Below are 25,200 nucleotides of genomic sequence, written 5' to 3' on the forward strand. Positions count from 1 at the left end.
GGTTTTGAATATTTACTCTTTCAGTTTAGGGCGCACGGAGTTTCAGAGGACACGGGAAACTCGCCCTTTTTATCAACATCCTTCAGAGGACAGAACTTGCGAGTAGGTCTACACTTTACACACCAAAACCCAATATAGAGGTGCAGTTGATGTCACAGGCATGCTCATTAAAATATTTAGTACACAGATTGCAAACTATGCCTCATTATTTTGGGTCTCACGTGAAGAAGTTTATATCAAAGTTTTAGGCCTACTATCCTGGAACCATGATTAATAAAAAAAAAAAAATAATAATAATTCAACTTTTATCCCCAAAAAGGAACATATGCAAAACGTTCAACTATGAAACGTTTTACTCACTTTGAAAATTCAATTGTCTCTGGATTTTGTTCTTTGATTTATTTCCTACAAGTAGGGCCTATAACCTTGTAAAAAATTATACTAATCTTCTGTATAGAGCAATTAATTATCTTTGAGCTACTTTAGTTTGCTCGTCACTGAATATTTAAAAAAATACACCCTACCGACAGTAAAATAAGCATTAAATAAATAATATTCCCCCTCGTGTTTCAAATATTATATAAGAGATGTCAAACTATCACGGAATCACAATATATTTTTCGGTCAGCAAAAGAAAGCATTGTTTTCACCAAGTACTTAAACAAAATGAAACATTGTACCAATTTTTCTAGGGAACCTAGAAAATACCATAGAAGTAGAGAAAAGTATTAGCCATGACGCAAAGACCTTTGAGTTATAGTTTTAATATTTATAAAACGTCCTGACGTCACGTCTAATTTACTACAAAATATATCGGAAGTATCTTAACATCTAGATCTACGTACGTTACTGTAGGCCTACGTTTTTGGAACATACGTTAATATTTAGGGCTCTTTGCGTAATGTAAAAGACATGGTAAAAATTAAAATTTGAATTTAAATTGAGACAGTCATGGATTTTGTTCTATACACATAGGGCCTATATGTTTTAAAAATTGACTACAACTTTGAATTCATTCAATTTTATTATTTGACACTTCAACATGTGAAATGCACCTAGATAATATTGGGTTTGGGTGTCCAGTGAGTAATCGCGATTATATGACCTTTTGGCGAAATGATAAATATCACTATTGCTGCCGTTCCTTTTTTATGGGATATAAATTTTGCTGAATGAGCACAGCAGCAGTCTTGAATCCTAGCATGAAATTAATGCTCTCATTTGTGCGGCTTCTGAAATATACTCAGTGAGTAACTCACTGGATGTGGTCACCGCGTTAGGAATAAAACGTAAGATGCTTGGTTGAAATAAGCTGATATAACTTCTTCATATTACACCTTCATGGGTATTATTCCACGCACCATTGCACACATTCAACGTTTAGTGTTTTAAAAGGATCAGGGGCCGGTTTCACAAAGCAGTAGTTAGTTAGCGATCGGTAGTTAGCCTCTCGCTAGTTATAGTGCCGTTTCACGAAGCAGTCGCTAGTTCTCTCGCTCGTTATTGTCTCGTTGTTACCATGGATATTTAACGACTGGTCAGACCAGTCGCTAACTCTAGAGTTTCATCGTACGCATGCGTAATGAGTAAAATAAAAAGGTTGCTTAGTTACCGTTGTCTGTTGTTTGTCTTTGTATCCAATATGGCGGCTACCTTTCTTGCTATCCGTACCGCCAGACGGCAACGTAGACTACGACGTTTTCATGAAAGGCAGAATCTATTATAATATACACACGATGATGCAATTTACGAGAGGTTGCGCCTAGCTGTGACAAAAAGAGCGGCAAAAAGGTGGTGGAGATCCTTTACGACGACCTCAAAGCAGACGTTCTTATGCATTTCCAGCCACCAAAAATTGGAGAGTTAGTGCTTTCGTGGCACTTTTACGCAAGAGTTCCACTGCCGGTAGACGGTTTCGAGACTACGGTGAGTAACGAGAGAACTAACGACCGAACTTTACGACTGAACTTAGCGATGAGTTAACTACTGCTTCGTGAAACACCCCTCGAAAATCGCTAAGTTTGCCCGTTAGCGAGGTAGTTCAGTAGTTAGTTGTTCTAACTAACTACTGCTTTGTGAAACCGGCCCCTGGTCGGTCTGTTGAAATAAACCGCGCGCCTCTCAGTGAGCTCTCTCACTGGCCTTCAAATGACCCCAGTGCCCTCTAGGGGAAAATCCCGTAGTTATGTTAAAATTAGGCACCAGAAAGCAGTGGGTTCAGGGGTAGTTCTTAAAACCGAATTTTGCATGGGCGATAGTTTGTCCTTGTACTGAACTTCATTTGATTTTAAATAATAGTAGACAAGGGAACAACGACAATGGGATCTGAAGACGACAGCGCAAAGAGGAATGAAGGTAAATATTTTGATAGCCAAGCGCTGGGCATACAGAAAACCGAAAATGTTGGTAAAACCGTACGTACTTCACCCTAGTACAAATTTAAAATGCTCTGTTGCATGCACTTGAAACTGAAGCATTTGAAGGCCTTCCTCTACTAGTATTTTGTCTGACAGGTTATGGATTTACTGCAGGCCTGTATGGTGTACATGTGTATCGACCGAATCTAGTCTATTATACCCCACAGTTTTAGACTTCGAACCGTAATCCCACCGAAAGGGATACTATTAATAGGAGATCCACACACATAAATATCCTTTTTTTAACCGATACCGAAGTCAGGTATCGGTAAAAAAGGTATGTGTGAGTGTGTGTGTGTGTGTGTGTACCTCCTGCTACTACCCTAAGATGTAAAAGTGACTTGACCTGATATTTTGGAGTTCTACATGTATAGCAAAGAACTAGGATTACTAACCAAAATTGATCAAAATTGTATCAAGGACTTGTGCACACCAGCAGTAGGATGAATAGCACGTACAGCTGGATGGGTCATTGGGTCTAGCACTGACTGAATTCTGGGTTATAATATTTATGTTACAGTTAATGCATTTAGTCTGATCAGATTGCCTTTCTTTATAAGTCTGTATTAACACAAGTTTCATTGCCATTCCAGTATTTAGATCTAAAGTCCTGAAGACAATATACCCAAAAGAAGGAGGCACAGACCCAGTCCTGTCTGACAGTGATGAAGATATACATGTACCCACTCAAATACAAATTCTGCAACCCAAGAAGTCAAAGATGTACACAGTGACTCCTCCTCCAGAGGGTTTTGACTATGAAGATGCCACTCATTTGATCTCTCATGTGATGCAGCAAGATTCTGAGTCTTTAGATAATGCCAGTGGCAGTGAAGGTATTCAGTGAACTTAGATCTACCTATTATCTTAATGGTGGTAACAATGTAGACATTCAACAAAATATGTCTCTTCATGCAAGTTTCCGTTAAGTGTAAATTTAAGTTACTTGATTGCATCAATATATATTTTTCTTCACAAATTTCTATTTCAACTTTTGGGAATATTTAAAGAAATCAATGTGCTTTATTGTTTTAAATTTTTATTAAAATATTTTTGTGTCAGGGGACGGTACTACACAGTATAAAAGAAGAAAAAGGAAAAGACATGGCAAACCATTTCATGCAAGGGAACAAGCAGTTGTCTCCACTGCTGAAGGAATGGATCCTGCCAGCCCTACAAAAACAAACTGCGGAAACAAAGTGGATTCAAATAAGTCTGATGCTTGTAAGGATTCTAATCTTGATGATGATTTAAAAAGTACTACAGGAATTCCAAACACTCATAATCTTACAAAGAATCAAAAACGGAAATTGAAGAAAAAAAGAAGGAAAGAAAAAGTAAAGGGAAAGGAGCTGGATGTATTAAGCAAAGACTTCACTTATGACTCGGAAAGGCATCAAGTCAAGTGTGAAGAATTACAAAGGTGAGAAGGAATTGATTTGTAGGTAATTAAAACATGATTTTTAAAATATAAATCTAGATAGATTTTATAGCATTGGCTGTTGCCAGAAATTGGTACAATACTCACGTATAATTACACCAAAGACTTTAAAACTGTTTATTTTGAAAAGAGAAGGATAAAGTATAATGAGTATAATGGTAGAGTAAAGTGATGATTGAGAATGGTAATGCATTATAATTCTTTCTATCCAGAGAAAAGATGTTGGTTTGCCGAAAGAGTTTCAAAGAATTTCTGACCAACTTATGGGAAGTGTATTCCTCTGAAGGTAAATCCTGTTAAACACCCATATTTATCAACCAATAATTTTAATGCTTTTTTAAGTTTGCTTCAAACACGGTATTTACTAGCTAACATTATTATTATTGTAGTAACAATTTTTTTTTTATTTGCAGCTCAAATACACAGTGATAATACTACTTATTGCAAGTTTAAAGATCCAGTAACGAAATTTCTTCAGTCAATTGATGATGAGACATTATTATCAGACAGTGATGTGAGTTATCTTGACAGAATCAAGACTGTCCTCTTATTGAAAGATAGAGAAAGGTTTGGATTGCTTATGAAGGATTGGAGAGAACATTCTAAAGTGGAAATAGGTACAGTCTACTAGAAGATACGATACAATGTTTAATTTTTTTTTACTATTTTCACTTTTATAACATAAAGAATGAATTTTAGAACATTGTGCTGGTTACCATCAGTGCCCTTAACCAATTGAAGTAGGTGGTCAGCTGGCTCAAGGCTTAGACTGAAATAAAGCTATTAAGATCGCATTCACAACGAGTTGAGCCAGGCTTTACAAATCTTGGAACTAAATATGGTGGACGTACATGAAAGAAAAATCGCCTAATCTTTTAATAGTCTCTCCGCCTCTCACACGCCTCCCCACACGTCGTCCCTGCGGGGTACAGTCATTAAATCTCAGCACTGTTCGCCATGTGGAAGCTACCTGAGAAAAAGAAATGAATTGGCCTGTAGAGCAGCTATGAATCGGGATCAAAATCGTGAAAACGCCCCCCCCCCTTCCAGTTCGATCAGGCGTAGGGAACAAGGCAAACATCAACATCAGAACGAACTGCACCCTCTGACGAGACTGCATACGCAAAAATTCTGCCCTCCTCCTCCTCCGTCCACTAGGGCTGGGTATCTCCATGAATATCTCCGTGAATATCTCTGGCGACATTATCTCCGTAGATAGCCGATTCATTGCTGCACTACGGGCCAATTCATTTATTTTTCGTCTCTGTTTTGAAAGATAATAGAACAGAAGAGCTTTTTTCCTTCGATCGCCTCCAGCCGCCATGCTTTCTTCACCTCGAGTTTAATTGATGAGCATGCGCACTTAATATTTCTCAGGTAGCTTCCGCATGGCGAACGGAGTCGAGATTTAATGACTGTACCCCGCAGGGACGACGTGTGGGGAGGCGTGTGAGAGGCGGAGAGACTATTAAAAGATTAGGTGGTTTTTCTTTCATGTACGTTCGCCATATTTAGTTCCAAGATTTGTAAAGCCTGGCTCAACTCGTTGTGAATGCGATCTAAGCTTCCAGCGACATCAGTTGTAATAATCCCACATAAAGCCCAGATATATAATAATATGTAGCAATACGAAACAAAAATATTTTTTGGCATTTCAGAATTTGTCCATGCTGTTTGTAAACTTTCGGAGTATTGGCTGTCGTCAGTGGTGACTTCATGACAAATCTTGCATCTTGGGGGCAGTCAGCAAAAGAGGCTGTTGATGTTCACGAAAATATAGAACAGGTTTGCTCTAGATTAATGATTTTAACCCAGACAAAACATGGTGTTAGTCAGCATTTATATTCAAAGTTTTATCACAAAATGGTATTTTCTCTCAAGTAGTTTGTTTTTCTGCTCTTTTAGTTAAAAATGATGCAAAGGAATTCTGGTGCTTATTTTAATTGTTTCACACCTGAACTAAAAGACACAACTAAAAACTGTATGGAATTAACTGTTTAAAATGCAGTGAGAGTTCTGTAAAATACAAGTTACTTAAGAAGATTACAAATTGAACTTTATGTTTCTTTTACAGCATGTGAGAGTAATGGACCTAAACGTGGAAACTTAGGGTCAGGATCTGTTGAAAAAAAAAGGTGGATGCACCACCGAAGAAACTCAAGAACAACTAGAGGATCAGAGAGGCGATACCGCCTCCGAATATTGTACCACCAGCTGGAGCAAGCGCATTCGTATAGACCCCCACATACACAAAATAAGGGGTGCAGCCACCAGTTTTGTGCTTGACAAGCTGTAAAAATGCAATCAACAAGAATTTTCAAAATATGCAAAAAATATATATAACTAAAAATGGTGCAATCAAAGTTAAGTTCATTGTAAGGTAGGTCAAAGGTCAATTTCAAGGTCACAGTAAATTGCCAGTATATGACTTCCTATCCAACTTCAATAGTAACTATGGACCTATCTCTGCCAGTTTTGGAGATAAAAGGGAAGCAAAATTTGCAAAGTTCAGTTCATGGTGAAAAGTAGGTCAAAGGTCAATTTCAAGGTCACAGTAAGATTGCCAGTATATGACTTCCTATTCAACTTCAATAGTAACTATGGACCTATCTCTGCCAGTTTTGGAGATAAAAGGGAAGCAAAATTTGCAAAGTTCAGTTCATGGTGAAAAGTAGGTCAAAGGTCAATTTCAAGGTCACATTTAGATTGCCAGTATATGACTTCCTATTCAACTTCAATAGTAACTATGGACCTATCTCTGCCAGTTTTGGAGATAAAAGGGAAGCAAAATTTGCAAAGTTCAGTTCATGGTGAAAAGAAGGTCAAAGGTCAATTTCAAGGTCACAGTAAAATTGCCAGTATATGACTTCCTATGCAAGTTCAATAGTAACTATGGACCTATCTCTGCCAGTTTTGGAGATAAAAGGGAAGCAAATTTTGCAAAGTTCAGTTCAAGGTGAAAAGTAGGTCAAAGGTCAATTTCAAGGTCACAGTAAAATTGCCAGTATATGACTTCCTATTCAAGTTCAATAGTAACTATGGACCTATCTCTGCCAGTTTTGGAGATAAAAGGGAAGCAAAATTTGCAAAGTTCAGTTCATGGTGATAAGTAGGTCAAAGGTCAATTTCAAGGTCACAGTAAGATTGCCAGTATATGACTTCCTATTCAACTTCAATAGTAACTATGGACCTATCTCTGCCAGTTTTGGAGATAAAAGGGAAGCAAAATTTGCAAAGTTCAGTTCATGGTGAAAAGTAGGTCAAAGGTCAATGTCAAGGTCACAGTAAGATTGCCAGTATATGACTTCCTATTCAACTTCAATAGTAACTATGGACCTATCTCTGCCAGTTTTGGAGATATAAGGGACTAAATGTTATAATTTTGGAGTTACCATAATGTGCCATAAATTTCCTACAGAAAAAATTAATTAAAATAAAGAAAAGGTCATTTTGGTCAAAGTTCTTGAAATGGGAGGTTCTCTGAAGTTGCAGAAGTTTAAATTTGATAAAATAATGTCATTTTTGACCACAAGTTGTCTGCTTTGCCAAGCATTATGTTTTATTTTTCCGGAGTTCAAAATTTATTATCCATTACCGTACTGCACATTTTTACGGAAGCCGACTGGTGCCATATGTTGAAAAAAAAAATTATCTCGAAATTTCGAGATAGCATTTTTTTTGTTCAAATTTCAAAATACTGTCTCTAAATTTCGAGATAAATTTTTTTGCTCAAATATCAAAATGCTATCTCGAAATTTCGAGATAATTTTTTTTTTGATCAAATTTCAAAATGCTATCTCGAAATTTCGAGATAAAAATTTTTTTTGTTCAAATTTCAAAATAGTATCTCGAAATTTTGAGATAATTTTTTTTTCTACATATGGCACCAGTCGGCTTCCGTACATTTTCCTTTCACCACCAATATGTACTTTCTGATACAGCGTAACTCGAAAACCGTATGGAATACAAAAAAACCGAGACCACCTCCAGTGTTGGGCTTTACATGCTCTACAAAATGAATGAAAAAGAATGGGTCTCTAGCATTAACGGTTCCCGAATTAGAGACAGTTTTCAGTTTCGGTATCTTATGGCCGCTACTCCTGTGAAAATGCACCGATTGACCCCAAATTCACGGAGATGAAAGATGACCTGAAGGGTAACACTTTCCAATAATATTATTGGTTAAGTCTGTGTGGCGTCTGAATGACAGGGCAAAAAATTTTTTTTTCATAAAAAATTTCATTTTTTTGAAAATTTTGGCCCATTTGACCTTGAAGTAAAGGTCAAAGGTCAAATCCGAGGGTATATTTGAAATCTACACATATGACTTTTGGAAAGCCGTCTGTAGAAATTTTTCCCGTAACTCCTTCCGTAGGGTAGATAATTAGCATTTAATTTTGCCATTTTTGGACAAGGGTGCATTGCAATGAGTGCCACACCCAGACCCCAATACCGACAAAGCCCAAATTTTACGTGGAACGAGTTGAGATTATAGGTGACCTAAATCCATGAGATGGGTATGGGGGGCCTTACCGTCTAGGAGGAGAAGCGGTAACGGTAGCCGTCCGGCGGAGCCGGCGGAGCCGGCGGAACGATCCGGACGAGACCGAAACCATGTGTACCGCCAGCGCTAACGCTGGTGGTACAATTAATAACCTGGCATTGTATAGATTAAAAAAATTAAGTCATTATTTGTCTGTCAGCACTGTCTATATTGTTAGACCATTCCTAGAAATACTGCATGAGCCTTCAAGGCTGAAATTGTTAACAATTTTCTTGAACTTGTATTATTAGTCCAAGTATGAAATAATGAAATGTATTGACATTCAAGTTTGCCACAGTGTGCAACAAACCAATTTTGAAAGGATTTTAAAGTAAGGGACATAAAGTTTGAAAGAATTAAAAAAAAGTGCAGACAATGCTTTTTGAAAATAAAACTGGATTCGTTAAAAATAAATGATGCTGTTCATGTGTACACTGTTCAGTATTCCCGGGGCATTTTGTTAGAACCACAGATGGACGAAATTGCATCAACGCCTTGGAAAATAGTTTTTATGGAGTATTTTCTGTTGAATCACTCTTACTTAGGTATTACGGGTCAGAGATAATGTTTGAACGTTCAATCATTGCAGTCTAAGGGTGCATTCCCAGAGATTTAGATCGATCCAGAGATTTAGATTTAGATCGACCTAACTCCCTGGGGGTTCACGCTAAATTGCAGTCAGCCGAGCACGCACCATAGTTAATTACCCCCTTACAGTTTTAGTAGGCGGGACAGACGCTTAAGCCGGCTAAGCTGACAGTAATCTAGTGAGACTCCCCACAGGGATAGATCGATCTAAAATCTATGGGAATGGGGTCTTAGACATATTATGTTAATAGTGGTGATGCCGAAAAACACCACAGTAAGTTACGTTAACCATGTTCACTTGTTTGTTTGAAATATATTCAGGCTGTTATTCATGTTTTTTTATTGATATATTTTTGAGAATATTCACCCAACTTTTTAAAGACTGTCTTCAGCCTAGTCTGCCTAGTTATATTCAAAGAATGTCTTTAACGATAAAATGGAGTCTTGTTCATCTGGAAGAGGTTGAAAGTGACAAACCATCCACAGCTTAGATAAAACTGAATCCCTTTCTCCTCGGAAGATGAAAAATAAATTGCTGAAGTCGAGCAGTTTTCACTTTTCCTATCCGTTTTTATAAAGGCACAACACCCAATCACTTTCTGCGCCACTTGAGATAAAAACGCAATTTGTGTGCAGTCAAACGTAGAACAAACATGCTCTAAATTGTGAGGCTTATGCTAATCGTTTTATCGTTGTTGTAATTCAGAATTGCTCAAGCTTTATTGTTGAAGATAAACAAAGCACGTTTGAAAATGTCAAAAAGCCATATTTTCATTGTCTACATAGGCCTATCCGGCAAGACTAGGCCTACTTTTATACCTCTACATATGTTTAAATTCAGGCCTAAGAAAAAAATCCCTCAAATTGAGGTGGCAACATTTCCTCAGAAATGTAGCCCTACACAAATAGGCCTACAAGGCTGTATTAGTGACTGACCAATTATATAGCACTAATTCATTTGATTAGGCCTAGAAATGTAAAACATCATCGATTCAAGAGCAGGAGAAAGTTGCTTAAATTTTTTTCGAGGAAAATTTGATTTCGGGTGTGATTTGACAGGAAAATCGTGGAAAGTCTAAGATTAATTCGACAGAAGAAGATATTTAATTCTAACTTAATATCCCTAAACCAAAAAGTAAAAGGTAACGCATTTAGCCTACATATATATCCGTTTGGTTGTGATTGAAGCCCCTCGTTTGGCGTGCAGCCAAATTGAAAATTTGCCAAAAAAGAATTGGCTCACTGCCAAATGGCACTCATCCAAAAACATCAATTAAAATCCACGGGGCATGTTTTATTAAGCCTCATACTGCCGAAGGCTTCATCAGATGACGTTGCGTTGTGTTGTGGCTTTGTTTAAAAAACTTTTTTTCACCCAAATAATCATGTTTCGGATGGACTTTCTTTGCTGATTGGCTCAAGGCAAAGTGACGTCGCTGTATATGGGAAGTAGTCAAAGGATGATGGGAATGAAAATGGCTGACACATAGACGGCGGCTTTTACTCTTGGCGGGCGTTGGAGTTTGATAATATTGCCTTTTATACCGCTTGTCTTTAGATATGGCGGAAAATAGTGAAGTGGCATCAAACAAAGAAGGAATTGTGGAGAAATCTGCTGATGAAAATGAAAGTGATGCATCGGAATTTGATATCAGCAAGTGCATAGCTTGTAAGAAAGTCTCAGTCGAAACCAAACTTCTCCCGTGTTTACATATATTATGTAGACCATGTCTTGATAAAAACGAAGTAGAAAGTAAGTATGGTTCACTTTAGGTTATTTTCGCTTCGTTTCATATAGTTTGCTTGATTGAAAAGTCTTCCTAAATGTGGAATTGAACTTGGGCAACTTACGTCATTAACATGATAGTCTACCTGAAATAGGGGCGAGGTATTTACTCTGCTAAATCGAAAAGTTAATGTTGAACCACGTTATTTGTAACAGTAAATCCAGATGCCTCAAAAGATTTTGCTAAGAAAAAAGTGCAATTTACATTTAAGGTTCATTTGGCAATTGCTCATAATGTCTTTCTATAGGTAATCGCTTGCCGGCCACCACTCTGTGAAGCTCTTAACTCTGAAATATTTTTAAAGACTTTCTAACATTCCTGATTACTTTGATTAATATTTGAACAGAGGCATTAAAAGAAAATGATATTTAGTCTATATCCAAAAAGAAAAAGGCAAGTATTAGGAAAACTAGTGTCAGTGACCTGTGCATGTCCAGTGTTTTTATTATTATTACGTAGGGTACTGTAAGGGTATGTGATCATCCAGCTATCGAACATGATATTTTTTCTGCATTTAATTATTCAGTAATGCATATACTTTATCCTGGTTAAAAACAATAAAATTCCCCTTGAAAATTTAAATATCAGCCTTCACATTTTGCTTTGCAAAGCATAAGCCATGGACACCTCAAAGCGTTTAGTGTCAATCGGTTTGGGATGTTATTCCATCCCTGAGCAAGATGTTGTCATGAAATTGTTATAGTTGCAACTTGGTGACAAGTACATGGGCTTCAGTCCCTTACCATCATTTTGGTTTAAAAGTTTCTGTCATGGAGCTATGAGCTCCTAATTACTATGCATCATTGAACAAAAGGCTTTACTTAGCCTTATAAACGGTAAAATCTAATCTAAGGTTTTTAGGAAGAACTGCTGGCACGGTTGTGACGTACTCAGTCGTTTCATTAAATTGGCATTGACACGATGTTCATTTGTGCTTTAGTAAAAGAGAAATTTGAGAGACCAATTTTGCTTTTTTTTACTGCTAAATCAGAATTATGACGTCATTGGTAAAATGACATTTGTATAAATGCTGAAGAGTTACACTGGAGATTTATCTGTTATCTAGAAAATGTATGAAAGGAAGTAAATTGAAGTTTATTTACTAACCCTAACAGTATGATCAAATATGGCAGACGCTACATGAAAGCAAGATTTCCTAATCCCTTAATGATCCTTGGACTAGTTAGTCCGCTGTTGTGAATGCATTCTGAAAGCACCCTATTACTGGTTACAGGATTTTTCGCACTGCACTGACTGCAACTACTTGGAAATTTACTTTAATTTTACTATTGGATTTACTGTTTTATTATTTGGACACTTTATATAAAATCAAAGGATTTAATTAAAACCCCGTTTTTGAGTATTAAAAACAACATAATGCTTGGAAGAAACCCTGCATATTGATATTTATTCAATTGATGATACAAGTAACAATGTGAGAGGGTCTCACTTAAAGATCTTCACTGGCGTCTAGTAGAAAATAATAGTTGTCACCTGTCATGTGAGATTAATATAAGTTACCAACCATCAGTCTTCCCATCTTCCTGGTCCAAACCCGGAAATACTCAACAAATATTTGAAGACCACTTCCTTTTCACTGTGTCAGAGTTGAGTGATTGGTTGCCATTGTAACATTTTTATTTGCTGCAAAAGACAAATTTTGAATAGGGGTATTATTTTCATTAGTAAATAAGTGCTTAAAGCACTGTTTATATATATATTAAAGAAATTTATACAAATGATTTAAACAAAGAAATCATGTTTATGGTCTCTTTAAATTGGAAAGTTTGTTGATCTATGTTGCAATATGTTCTTTGTCCAGTATTTGTTAAGCATATGTTGAACAATTGGTAGTTAAATTTGTTTTAACAGGATCACTGCATTATGTTATATCTTGCTTTGTTTCTCCAGAAAAGATTAAGTGTCCAGAGTGTTCCCAGGAGGCCAGCCTATCAGAAACCTTGGATAATATATTTGCAAAGATCTCTGCCAGCATTGCTGAGGCAGGATCGAAGGATGAAGCTGACAATAAGTGCACAGGTTGTGAAGAGGAGGCCTCTGCCACATCCTACTGTTTAGATTGCACAGAATGGCTGTGTGACCAGTGTGTGCAGGCACACAGGAGGGTCAAAGTGACCAAAGATCACACCATTGAACCAAAGGATAATGTTCAAACTGGCCAATCTACCCACAGGCATGAAAAGTACATTTACTGTCCTCGTCATAAACAGGAACCACTAAAATTGTTTTGTGAAACTTGTGACAAGTTAACCTGCAGGGACTGTCAGTTGGCTGAACATAAAGAGCACAAGTATCAGTTTGTACATGAATCCTCTGCCCAGCATAAGTTATCCTTGCAAGGACTGCTGCAGAAAATATGTGATAAAGCATCAAGTACTGCAAATGCCAAGCTCCTAGTGGATAGAAGAATGGCAGAAATTGACAGTGCTGAACGCAAATGTCAGGAGAATATTCAGGCTTTTGTTGGGAGTTTCATAGATGCAATAAAAGCCAGGTCAGAGCATCTGATGAGTAACTGTGCTGCCATCTGTCAGGCTAAAAGGAAAAGATTATCCATGATCAGTAAGGATATAGAGAGGCTGTCTGGGGTCTTGGCTTACTGTACCACATTTACAGAGAGAGCTGTCCAGGAAGGAACCAACACTGCTTTATTGTTTACAAAAAAACTTGTGGAAGAAAGACTGAAAAGTTTAATCAGTTACAAGTGTGAGGCTCCAAACCCAAAACACAGTTTTAACATAGATTTTAAGCATGATCAGAGAATTATAGCTGCGATTGGTCAGATAGGGAAGTTGATTGTGGATGGGACACAGTTTCCTGGATCTTCAAGACAATCCGCTCCAACCAGCAATGCAGTGCCCTCTGCTGGCAGTAATGGCCCTAACAGCATGACAGAAGGTAATGTTGGTTGTTTAATTTTTTTTTTGAAATGACACATTGTGTATGTCACTTTGTATAAAATCCAGTTTGATATTTTTTTTAATTGAAAAAATTTCCACATGGCTATGTATGTACAATTATCGTAATATTAAAACTGGAAACTGTACATAGATCAGTTGTAAGAGTAAATGTTTAATTTTGTACTTTTAGAGCAAAAAAAGCAGCTGATACAACTTTTCCAGTTGAAGCAGCATCACAAACAACAACAACAACAACAGCAACAACAACAACAACAACAACTGCAGAAGGTGCAGCAACAAGCTCAAAGACAACAACTGCCATATCCACCTCACCACCAGAGACCAATCTACCCCAAATCCTCTGTGCCTATGTCAGCCATAGCTTCCATAGCTGGTCAGCAACAACATCAACAACAACACACCAACAGATTGACTCACTATTCAAACAGTAGCAATAACAATGCAACAGCCCATACAACATCTACATATTATCCACCAAGTGGAATATCACCAAACAGGACAGAAAACTCCTCTAAGAACAACATGGGTGGGATTACATTAAGTCAGCTGCAACATATACGACAACAGAAGTTCCAGCAGCAACAACAACAGCAGCAGCAGCAAACAGGAGTTCCCAACGCATCCTTAGGGTATGCTCTGGTACAGTCAAGTGGAAAGATGCTCAACCAGATGTCCCCTTCCATGCCACATCAGTCTGTGGTAGATTTGACAGCATCTGCCAGGACACAGCTGCCTTACCAATCCTCAGGTCAGCACAAGTGCCTAGGTGGAGGTAGTATATTACCTTGTTTTAGAGGGCATTTCCAGAGATTTAGCTCGATCTTACTAGATCGACCTAACTCCCTGGGGGTTCACGCTAAATTGCAGTCAGCCGACTGCGCACGGAAGTTAATTACCCCCTTACAGCTTGTAGTAGGCGGGACGGACATTAAAGCCGGATTATCTGACAGTAATCTAGTGAGACTCCCCACGGGATAGATTGATCTAAAATCTATGGGAATGCACCCTTATCTACTCTTCCAGACATGGGCATATGGATAATTACAGAATGATAAACTCAGTTGTATAGTTGCTAGTTTTTCATGCTGTTTAATCACACTCCTCTTTGTTACTTATGTTATGTAGGATTATTTGAACTGATTGGATTAACTAACAGGTCTTTTGTTGTTGTTGCAGGCCCAATACAATCCCAAAGTCGTTTGCCTGAGAGTGGCTTGGTACAGTCAAATACTAGGGCAGGTATGTTCCTTGTCATCTTGACACACAGGAGAATATTAGAAGTATTATATGTACCAAATAGTCTGTGTGGTACTCTCCTGGTATACCATACCATATAGTAGCCATGTGGTAAACTACATGGGGAGGTTTAATAAGTCATTGGAACTGACAAGTGGGATGAGGAAGATGGTAAGTAGGGAGGATGTGGCAGGTGAGAGAAATGCAGAACAGGCAGTCTAGTGATTTAAGATCTGGAGGCTTAAGGGAATAAAGGGGTCTTGTGGATGATGAGAGGGGGTGAGTGAGATCTGATATTTAGAGTATCTAGTGTGTTGGGGAAGGGGCATAAAGTGGGTCTGGTTTCCTGGAGTAAACAACAATTTTCCCATACTTACCAATGGGTAATGAATCCATTTTTACATTCAAAGTTAGTCACTGTTTTTTTTTCTAAAAAGTTTGGTTTTTTGTTAAAATCTCTTAAGAGATTTTAACAGAGTATAGCCATCAATGGAGGTCACTTGGTCTAAAGAAAAGCTCAGATATCAGAATAATAGCTATAACTGCCATTTTTGTGGTAAAACAGAATATATTATATTTCTATAAGTTATTCACAATGTTTTTATTGTGAAATATAGATCTCATATGAAGAGTTATCCCTTTAAGCATGCTGGTATTTTTCGGTATCAACTTATACATATAATAAACTGCTAAATAATAATAATGGGGATAATAAAATTATTTAATTAAATATATAAAATATATATTATAATTATTGTATGGAACATATGTTCCAATATAAAATGTATTATTCCCCTAAATTAGTATTTAAAGCTATTGAAGCTGTTACCCACACCGTTACAGTTAGTGTTTATCTAACTACAAACAGAATATAAAGTTTTGATGGAAGCAGTTATAATGGATTATTCAATTTTAAGTTGCTAATGTTTTGTAAAATGTTTTTGTAATTTGAAGATTTTTAACTCTATATCGTATCTAATTTTCAGGACAAAATCCTGGTCACCTTACACCCCCTGTGACAAATTCCAATGACTTGAACAATGCTGAAGCTCCTGATGCTAGGTAAGTATGATGGACATGTTCTTTTATGCAGTTTCACCATTTAATAGTATACTTCTAAATATTGACTGTGTTTGCCATGTCATATCCCACACTGTTTGTCCTGAACTAGGAATGTATGGGAAGGTCGCTTGTTAAGGGTTCCTTATGAGAATTGTAGGTGCACATGCAGGAGCCTACAAACTGTGGAACATGTTCTGAGTGACTGTCTGCTCATAGTGGGCTTGAGAAAAAATTTTGCTAACTTAAATTTCCGATCAGTCACTGCTTTTTAGACAAACAAATATACTAGCGATATATATATGAATATGTTTATCTCTCCAATTCTGTTTTGACTGGTTGACTTGCTGATATTGTGAAAAAGGAAAAAAAAAGTTTTCTTTATTTCTTATGCCTCTGCTCATAATTCAGAATACATAAAATATCTATCTATTCATGTGTCACAAATCTATTGAATAAAGCCTTACGGTATATGACATGGAAAAAGTCAATATTTGTTTAATTAAATTTTTCTCCAGGTTGTGAACTTCCCATTTTAATTGGCTATGGTCAGCTGCATTTTTGTTGTTGTTATTTGCTTTTTTCTTATTCTGCTTGAATTCTCTGCCTTCTGGAACCTGGAATGATTGCAAATGTTGGCTGCTTTACTAGTACTGTGGCAGCCATGTATTCAGTTCACACTGCAAATGTCTGCCTCCAGTATATGCAACAGCATATTATTTAGTTTCATAGAACTTTATTACTTGTGAGAAAACTTTTGCAAGTATGTCAGTCTGCTTGTTTTGTTTATTTATCATTTCTAACCTTCTGAAATTCCTCTTATTTCCTTTTTATTCTTTTATCATTTTAATGATATTTGAAAATCATTTGCAGTGAAGATTGTCTTAACTTAAAGTATACATATGTTTAATTAAACTGCATAGCCCTTCATGTGGCAGTAAATATACTACATGTTTCGACTAACTACACATAGTGGATATAATGTTATATGATGGTGTTCTTTATTCAAGGTCGATGAAAGTCAAGGCAGAGGCTAAAAGAGAACCTCCCAGTTGCAGCTTTTCTCAGTTTAATGTGAAGCAAGATTACCCAAAGCCAATCTCATCCCCTTCCATGGTAAGCGTTTTTTAATACAGTAGATATGCTTAGTGCTTTCATTTGGCCTCCTTGCAAAAATCATTGTGTGCAGTTCTTGACCACTGAGGACAACATGGCTTTCACCAGCGAGTTATCAGATCATCATTTGGATGGCCAATGGCATCAAAAGACAGCTTATATTTTCAAAGATGGTTGAGCAGCTTAAGGAGTTTTTTGGGCAATGGCCATTTGGTTAGTCAGTATGGTCTGTGGATGGCCTTGGACAAAAAATGTGTTTTGATGCTTCCAGGTATTTGAAAAAACATGAACAAATTTTATGGATGGATGCAGACTTTGCAAATATAAGTTGTGATAGCATTTTTGGGGGGTGGGTGTGGGGTGTCACTCTGTGCTATATATCTGATAACGTGTAGATAGTAAATACAACAAATTTAATCCTTCCAAATACTGAGTAAATTTTTCACTTCAGTTTCCTGAGCCGCAGATATTAAGAGAAGACCAATCCTCCTCAGAAGAGCAATCTGGCACAGACCAGCACTCTAGGCCCCCCTCTGAAGGCAGAGAGGAGATGAGACATTCTGACAGTGAACAACCAGGTAGCAGCGGAGGGTTTAAGATGACCAAGGGCTTGCTGACACAGGTAACATTGCCTTCCCAGTTATGACAAAAAACCTCTTTTGTGATTAAAAATCTTCATTGAAAGATCATGTGAAGTTATAGTGGTGTCATGTCTGCATTTAGGAGAAACTCTCACTGGTGAAATTCTTTGAGAGGAATGTTGAACGTTTTTGAAAGTAAGCCATTATGATGATGGTACAATTTTCATGATGACAAAATCTGAATAGCCAGTGTTCCCATTCCAGCAGAGTGAAGAAGGTAGCCTCACTCCACCCTTATCTGTGAGCCCCAGTCAGCGTGAGACACCCCAGCAATCTAATGACCTTGGATTCACCGATGAAGACCCCAATGAAGACTGGTGTGCTGTCTGCCACAATGGTGGGGATCTGCTGTGCTGTGATCAGTGTCCTAAAGTGTTCCATCTCAGCTGCCATGTGCCCGAACTTGGAACAGCACCAACGTGAGTCGATGTACCTTACCTTTGCTTAAGAATTTCTCATGAAATGTATTTGAGATGTGTATTAGTGTTCAGTTGAGGAAGTAAGATTCCAACATGGGTCTTTTGAACAATTTTTGATATATTTGCTTTTTTGGATGAAAAGCATGTTTATAATGCATCTTAAAGTTCACATGTAAGTACTTTAATTGTAATTTGTGCACATTATATGTTTTATAAATGTATTCATTCTAACAGTTTTTCTACCACTAACACAAAGTTTTATGCAATTCATTTGAGATAACATTTTCTTGGGACTTAATGTAAAATCAAGTCAGATTTTACAGGGTTTGGAGAAAAATGGGTGGAATCAGAAAAATTGGCAGACTAGTATGTTGTGGCAACGAATTAAAGCTGACAGAATTTATCCAAGGAAATTTTTCTGCTTGTTTTTGCTTAAGTTCTATGGAATAGTAATCTGTTGCACAACAGCATGAATTCCACATGTTTTGGTTATCACTCATGTGTTGCTTTCTGAGAAGATATTTGTGGCATAAAGAGTTTCAACCCCATCTCATATGGATTCTGACACTTTTTCTGGTCTCATATAACACATGCAGTGCTCAAGGCCTTGTTTAAATTAAACAAATTTTTTGACCCAGAATTCAATATTATGTACTGTAGCCATAGGCATTTTTCTTAGCTCTGATCCCCAACACCATTTCTTTCAGTGGTAGCTGGGTGTGCGGCCTCTGTGACCCTATAGCCGGGGAAACCACAGACAGAAGCCGGAGCAGCACTCCCACAGATTCTGGAGACAACAAAAGGAAGAGAAAAGCTACCTCAGGGCTAAGTGGTCATGAGCAGAAGGTATTTTATTATGTATTTATAGTACCCACAAGTAGCTGGTTGAGATCAAATAGATTTTCATTAATGCATTTTGTTATATGGTTTAAGTATACTTTTTGTTCATTTATATAAAACCATATTTTGAAATATTAGCTTGGTGTATATGTTCATTCAGTAAATGCATATAATAAAGTTTATTTTTGTTACTTTAGATTTGTGAGAGGATTTTGCTGTATTTGTTCTGTCATCCAGACAGCTCTCCCTTCCATGTGCCTGTTAGTCATGGGGTAAGTTTGAACATTTTCCCTTCCATTTACCTTCAGTAGTAGGGTAAGTGAAGACATTTTGTCCTTTCATTATCATTTCAGTCTGCATCTCCTATGAAGATGTTCTTCATCCACTTGTTAGTTTATAACTTTTTTTTTGGTAATGTTGATATGTGGACAGATATAAGATTTCCAAATCTCAGTTTGAGCCTCTTTTGGTTAGAATTTACCTATTCAGGAATGAAGTTTTAAAGTAACTACTGAGACACTGAATCGTATTCCTGAACTATTCTAGGTTCCTAATTACCACAAGATAGTGAAGCACCCCATGGATTTCAGCACCATTAAGTCCAAGTTGTCCCGCAATCACTTCAACCATTACAATTGTGTGTATGACTTTATCTCTGATATCTACCAGGTACTGGAGAACTGTGCACTCTACAATCCAGTAAGTATTGTACTGTTTTCTGATTTCTCTTCTGTCTCCGTGTTTAGTTGTATGGTTTAAGCCTTGTGTATGCATAGGAATGTGTGTGTGTTTGTGTGTGTGTGTGTTATACTGTTTAACCCATTGATAGGTTTGTAGACTAGTTGCACTGAAAGCTGTTCCCTATATGTAGTTGTAGAAAAAAAAGGCCATTGAAAAAAGTTGTGGACTGTTTTTTTTGCTGTGTAAAAACCCTTGGCTAGGGGAGGTTATAAAGGCACTTGTACATGTTTGTGTGAAGGACATCCTGTAGCACCCTATGGCTTTTATATAGAAAAATTATATTTATTATTATCGTTTCTGATGAATGTTAAGCTAATGAATCTGAAGTCTTGTATGATAAAAGTACCTGACTTTTGATAATGTTGTGCTAAATCAAAATTATACAAGAATATGCACAGGGACTTTGCTGAAATTGGCTTGTTATTGGTTGTTTTAAAGGCAAAGGTATGCCTTGCCAAATTGACAGCCTACACTAGTAGGGGTGACCGAGGTGGTGATGGAGTGGGATGGGAGCTGTCTGATTTCAAAAAGTACCTTAAATGTTAAGCTTGAAGAAAATATCTATAGATAATCACTGAAATATATTTGCGCAGTGATTTCCTTGCATTGAAGAGGAAGCTAAAATGGACTGAGGGTTTTCTCAGTGGCAATATTGTTTTTACTTGCATTTTCAAGACAACATGTAAGATTATGATTTTTTCAAAAATGTTCCTGAAGTTAAAAAAATTGTTTTTTCTGTAAATGTTATCGTGACCACAACAGAAGAGCTGTCATCTCTAAACATCATCTGGGACTTGTTGATAAAACTAATGATCAATGGACATTTCATTAATTTCATGTTTCACACTAAAAATCACATTTCATGGGTTCTGTTAAATCAGTACTCATTGACTTTCAACGTTGTAACTTCATATGAATGTATTATTTTTATAATTGTTAAACTAGAAAAGCCCCATGAAATGTTCAATATAGCCACTTTCCTTCTGTGCCCCAACTGTGCTCTTTTAAAAGGTCTCATCCACAACATATGAACCAAGCATCGGTGGAGCGTGGATTCCCAGTAACACATATAAACCACTTCTACTAGTTTCTTATATCACTCTAATTAAGTCTACATGCCAAGAGGTAAACTGAATAAACACTTGATCAGCCATAAAAGAGCTCTAGACTGCTCCTTTCTTTAAATTTTTGGTCAGAAATTTATGTAGTTTGGAAGTTATTTCTATTCTTACCAATTAGTTCATGAAAAGCCAAGGTTTAATGCTATTGCTTTTTGTGCCAATCATTTTTAATAAGACAAGAAAAATATGAAAATTCTCTACAGAGAGGAAAATATGTCACCAAAGAACTGCCTCTCTCTGTTTCAAACTACATACATTAATAGTATCATCATAACAGTTGAAATACTGTTGCATCCACATGGACTAAAATGTAATTAACTTAGACACATTTAACTTTTCATCTTAACCTTTCTCTCTCTCTATATATATGTATATGTGTATTTTGCACTAAAATTATAATTTAGGATGTGGTTAATGAAATACAGTTTTATTATCTCAATATAAAGAAAAAATTGCATAGTAAATGTAGCATGTCAGTGTAACAGGTTGAAAAACCAGTTTGCTGCATCCTATACCTGGCTGTCATTGGGTATAATCTGTGCCCTGTTGAAGCTGACATCTATACTGTGGACATACTTCTCATACTACTGATACAGTCATGGGTTTATCAATATTATCCTGTTCTGTACTGTTATTATTTGTGGTCTCTGACTGCCTGCCATTTAGTTCTTTCGATGTTCCATCATTTGTTGTAAGTTGGTTCATTTTATTATACTTTCTAGGACTTTTCCCACTGAATGAGCTTTCTTCTGGCATCAGAAAAGTAACAGTTTGGTGCCTTCTATTGTACTCGACGTCTGGACAGCTCTTCTCTTGGACATTTGCACTGTCCAACTTTTTGAGTTTATTTTGTATTTCTTCTGAAGTGAGTTGATACTGCTCCTTAAGAAACTTTCTCCTCCTTAATTCTATCTGCTGGAGGTCCAGGAATTCTTTAACATAGTCTTCTTCATGGTGTTGTTTGTCCTTGCGTATGTTATACCCAATGAGGAATAGAATGGCCAGTGAGTAGGTGCACAGGAAAACTACCACATAGAGCACCATGCCATGGCTTTCTTTGTCAGAAATTGGAGGCAGAGATGGTGGGCTTGAGGAGAAGCTGCTGTTGCCACTACCTGTTAAGTTCATTTTCTTCTTGAGCCTCACATCTGTGTCTTCCCTAAAACATTCACCAACAGAACATGCATTTTCCTTGACACCAGAGCATATATTAACTTATGTGATAAATGTGACAAACAATGGGAAGTCCTTTTCAAGTTGACCTACTTAGCATTTAATGGGTTTGTGGAACTATTATCAAGATCTATGGTAAGTGTTACTTTGGCCAAGTAAATTTAAAATAAAGTGGTCTCTACATGTGGCTTTTTTCATTTGCCTGAGCCACTTAAGGCTTTAAATATATGCCTTGTATTTTTTATTGTAATTATTATTAAACCAAACATGCAGAGTCAGGTGTTTTTGTAATCAGGAGTAGTATGTTTTTCATCCAATATTGATTCATTGGTCTGAAAATTAAACAAATGTTGTGGTATAGCAAACATTCTATAAGCCCAATAAAGCTGTACTTTCAAAGGCTGTGAATTCATTAATAGCTTTCTCTATATTATATTAATGGAGGTGGGGCAATACTGGACCTTGGCATTAAATGGAAATTTTGACAGTCTACTATATTGTTGTTCTCTTCTGCAGCACAGGTGTTTAGGAAAGTTACCCCTCTGTTTGGTATTGTACTATAACAATTGCATGCAACATGTCAAATATCAATTAAATTCAATTGGAAATTAAAACCATATGTTTCTTCTATCACATTGACTATGGCTCTGTTCATAACCAAGTTGAGCCGTGATCTGAGCCATGACTCAAATTTGGTGCGCACTTGCAAGCATGCTTGTAACTTAAAGTAAAGTCAGGAAAACTTTGTGATCCATGATGTTGTTCATGTTGTGTCATTAGGGGGCGTGCCAGACAATTAAGCTGATTACATTGACTGCACCTAAACCAGAACCCCGCTGAGATAGATTGATCTTGCTAGTATGATAACTTCTATTCTGAACACAGCCTATGTTAATTTTCATTAATAATCAACAGTATGTTTTGATGAAGGTGAGATAACAATACTATACCAAGATGAGGGCATATAGTTTTAAGCTATGTTAACAGATGGTTATTTCATGACACAATGAAGAATTTGAAAGTATTGGAAATTAGCATATAAAACATGTCCTCTCTAGGGGCGGATTGAGGCCCTCTTCTGGGCCTCCCGGAAGACGGTCAGATTTTGAAGTTTACTTTGACAAGTAAATTTTTTGCTTAAGAAGACGGTGGAAAATGGAGGATGGATCAACAAAGATAATTTGGAAGACTGTCAGAAAATATCTCTGGATCTGCCCCTGCTCTCACCTGTGATAGTACACAGGGGAGTCCTTTAACTTGAAGCCAGGGTGCAGAGAGGACAGTACAAATTCCACTAAGATATAAAGTGACCTTGGGGAAATTAAGCTGTGCAGTATCTTGTCTGTTATCTGTTAACGTGTACTTTCATATATAAATGTGTAAATATTGTGACTTTGACTGTAATCTGTAATTATCTAAATCTCTTGAAGTTTTGATTGTTTTGTATTACCATGGATTTGGGCAACTAGTGCATTTACCAAGTGGTATATTCCTATGAAATTTTATTTTGCCACTACACAGAAATGCATATTAAAAATTTGATGGGTTTATGGGAAAGCAAATGTTTGCTCATTCTTAAATTCTTAATTGTTGAATATTTTAATTTTTTTTCTACACATGACATTTAAAGTGAATTTAATATGGTTAAGTTTTCTCACTTGGTGAAGTGACTTATACCTACTCTCAAAGTCTATTTGGCAGTAAGGGGTAGTTAAAGTAAACAAAAAATGACAGCCAGGTTTGGCTGTTGTCTGTATTTACTGGAGAGTAAGAAATACCTAAAAAAAGTTATAAAATTAATAGCTCTTTGATTAGTTCAAATGGCTTTGTTACAGTTACATTTACAAAACTGCAAGAATTTTAACTGTACTTTAAAACATATGTTACTTACATTGACTATCTTCTTCCAACTGAACTCTAGGGGTCATCCTCTGGTATTGTTCCCGTTTTATGTACTAACAATGGATCAACCCCGTACCTGATTAATTATGCATGACATCAATGAACAGGCATGTCAGACTCCCATCTTTTAGTTCAGTTTAAAAGAAGGAAAACATGACTGCTGAGAGCTTTATTAGAAATATTTTTTATCAGGTGTCAATATATATATTGGTACATCAACAAGATGTGTAACAGGGACCTATACTGTATCAGACTCAATGCATATTTTAACATGCTGTTTTTATTTCCAGAATATTTATAAGCTGTATGTTTATTCTAATATTATATAATTTTCTGATTTCAGCCAGGCTCCCCTGTGGGCATAGCAGGTAAAACTGTAGAAAAGTACTTTGAGGATCTTCACCATTTGTACTTCCCGGAGTATAACTTCCAGAATAATCACAGGGTGGCCCACAATGAGCCCCCCTCATCAGTCCACAGCAGGCCAGACCACGAGGCTGGGGAAGGGGGACACCTCAGACACAGCAAGAGGAAGAAAAGTCCTGATGAGATTATACATTATCATTGAACTATTATATATATATATATATATATATATATATATATATATATATATATATATATTTTTTTTTTTTTTCATTTTTTTTGGGGGGGGGTATATATTCAAGGGACTATTAATTGTATTTTTGTCTTGTTTTTTTTATAAGGTAGCAACATTGCATTGTATTTGAAATAAAGTTACCAAATTCTAAAGTCTGTACAGTTGTATGTGGAAAGAAACCAGTTGTGTAAGTCACTGCATTGTAGGTTTTTATTTGTGATAGTTGCAAGGAAAGCCAATTCACATCTTTGCAAGCATTGATAAGAAGAATCCTTTTCTCAATAAAGGTATCCTGTACACTTAAGAAAATATCCCCCCAAATAATTTTTCCTGCAAAAATTCTAATTTTTCCCATTTTAGACCTTTCAGAAGATAATACTTTACAAATAAAAGTTTATCTGATATGTACTTGATGTCATTATTTCCTTTTGAGCCTTAGAACTTTGCAAGGGTAAGTGTTGGCATCCTGCAATTTCACAGAAGTAAAATTTTCTATATATACGTGATAGAAGGCTATGAAAACAGAGAGCATTATCCTGTTATGAAGTGACATGAAGGTCATTTCTGATTCTGCACAGTACATGTCTTGTAATATGTTTCAAACAAAGGTAGTGGTCTAAATGTAAGAATTAT

General features: G+C 36.7%; 2 protein-coding genes across 4 annotated transcripts; both read left to right on the forward strand.

The window, feature by feature from the left end:
* Positions 1-2,159: 2,159 nt before the first annotated feature.
* Positions 2,160-9,534, forward strand: LOC106172126 (uncharacterized). The gene is made up of 8 exons (XM_087000315.1): positions 2,160-2,355; positions 3,011-3,253; positions 3,480-3,840; positions 4,071-4,144; positions 4,272-4,475; positions 5,517-5,643; positions 5,933-6,021; positions 8,503-9,534. The coding sequence occupies exons 1-6, from the start codon at positions 2,319-2,321 to the stop codon at positions 5,576-5,578; spliced, it is 981 nt and encodes a 326-aa protein (XP_086856441.1). The 5' UTR covers positions 2,160-2,318; the 3' UTR covers positions 5,579-5,643; positions 5,933-6,021; positions 8,503-9,534.
* An 832-nt stretch (positions 9,535-10,366) lies between these two features.
* LOC106172145 (E3 ubiquitin-protein ligase TRIM33) lies at positions 10,367-24,549 on the forward strand. Of its 3 annotated transcripts, none has more exons than XM_087000308.1 (12): positions 10,367-10,742; positions 12,688-13,695; positions 13,888-14,490; positions 14,895-14,957; positions 15,941-16,016; positions 17,024-17,129; positions 17,581-17,751; positions 17,978-18,189; positions 18,897-19,035; positions 19,227-19,301; positions 19,576-19,728; positions 24,310-24,549. In XM_087000308.1, the coding sequence occupies exons 1-12, from the start codon at positions 10,550-10,552 to the stop codon at positions 24,532-24,534; spliced, it is 3,024 nt and encodes a 1,007-aa protein (XP_086856434.1). In that variant the 5' UTR covers positions 10,367-10,549; the 3' UTR covers positions 24,535-24,549. The 3 variants fall into 3 exon arrangements, with proteins under 3 accessions (XP_086856434.1, XP_086856433.1, XP_086856435.1); XM_087000307.1 differs by having other exon boundaries at positions 10,370-10,742; positions 17,975-18,189; XM_087000309.1 differs by having other exon boundaries at positions 10,370-10,742; positions 13,888-14,466; positions 17,975-18,189.
* The last annotated feature ends 651 nt before the right edge of the window (positions 24,550-25,200 follow it).

This window comes from Lingula anatina, chromosome 1 (genome assembly GCF_051362555.1).
Source record: "Lingula anatina isolate TDL-2025a chromosome 1, LinAna3.0, whole genome shotgun sequence".
Classification (NCBI taxonomy): Eukaryota; Metazoa; Brachiopoda; class Lingulata; order Lingulida; family Lingulidae; genus Lingula; species Lingula anatina.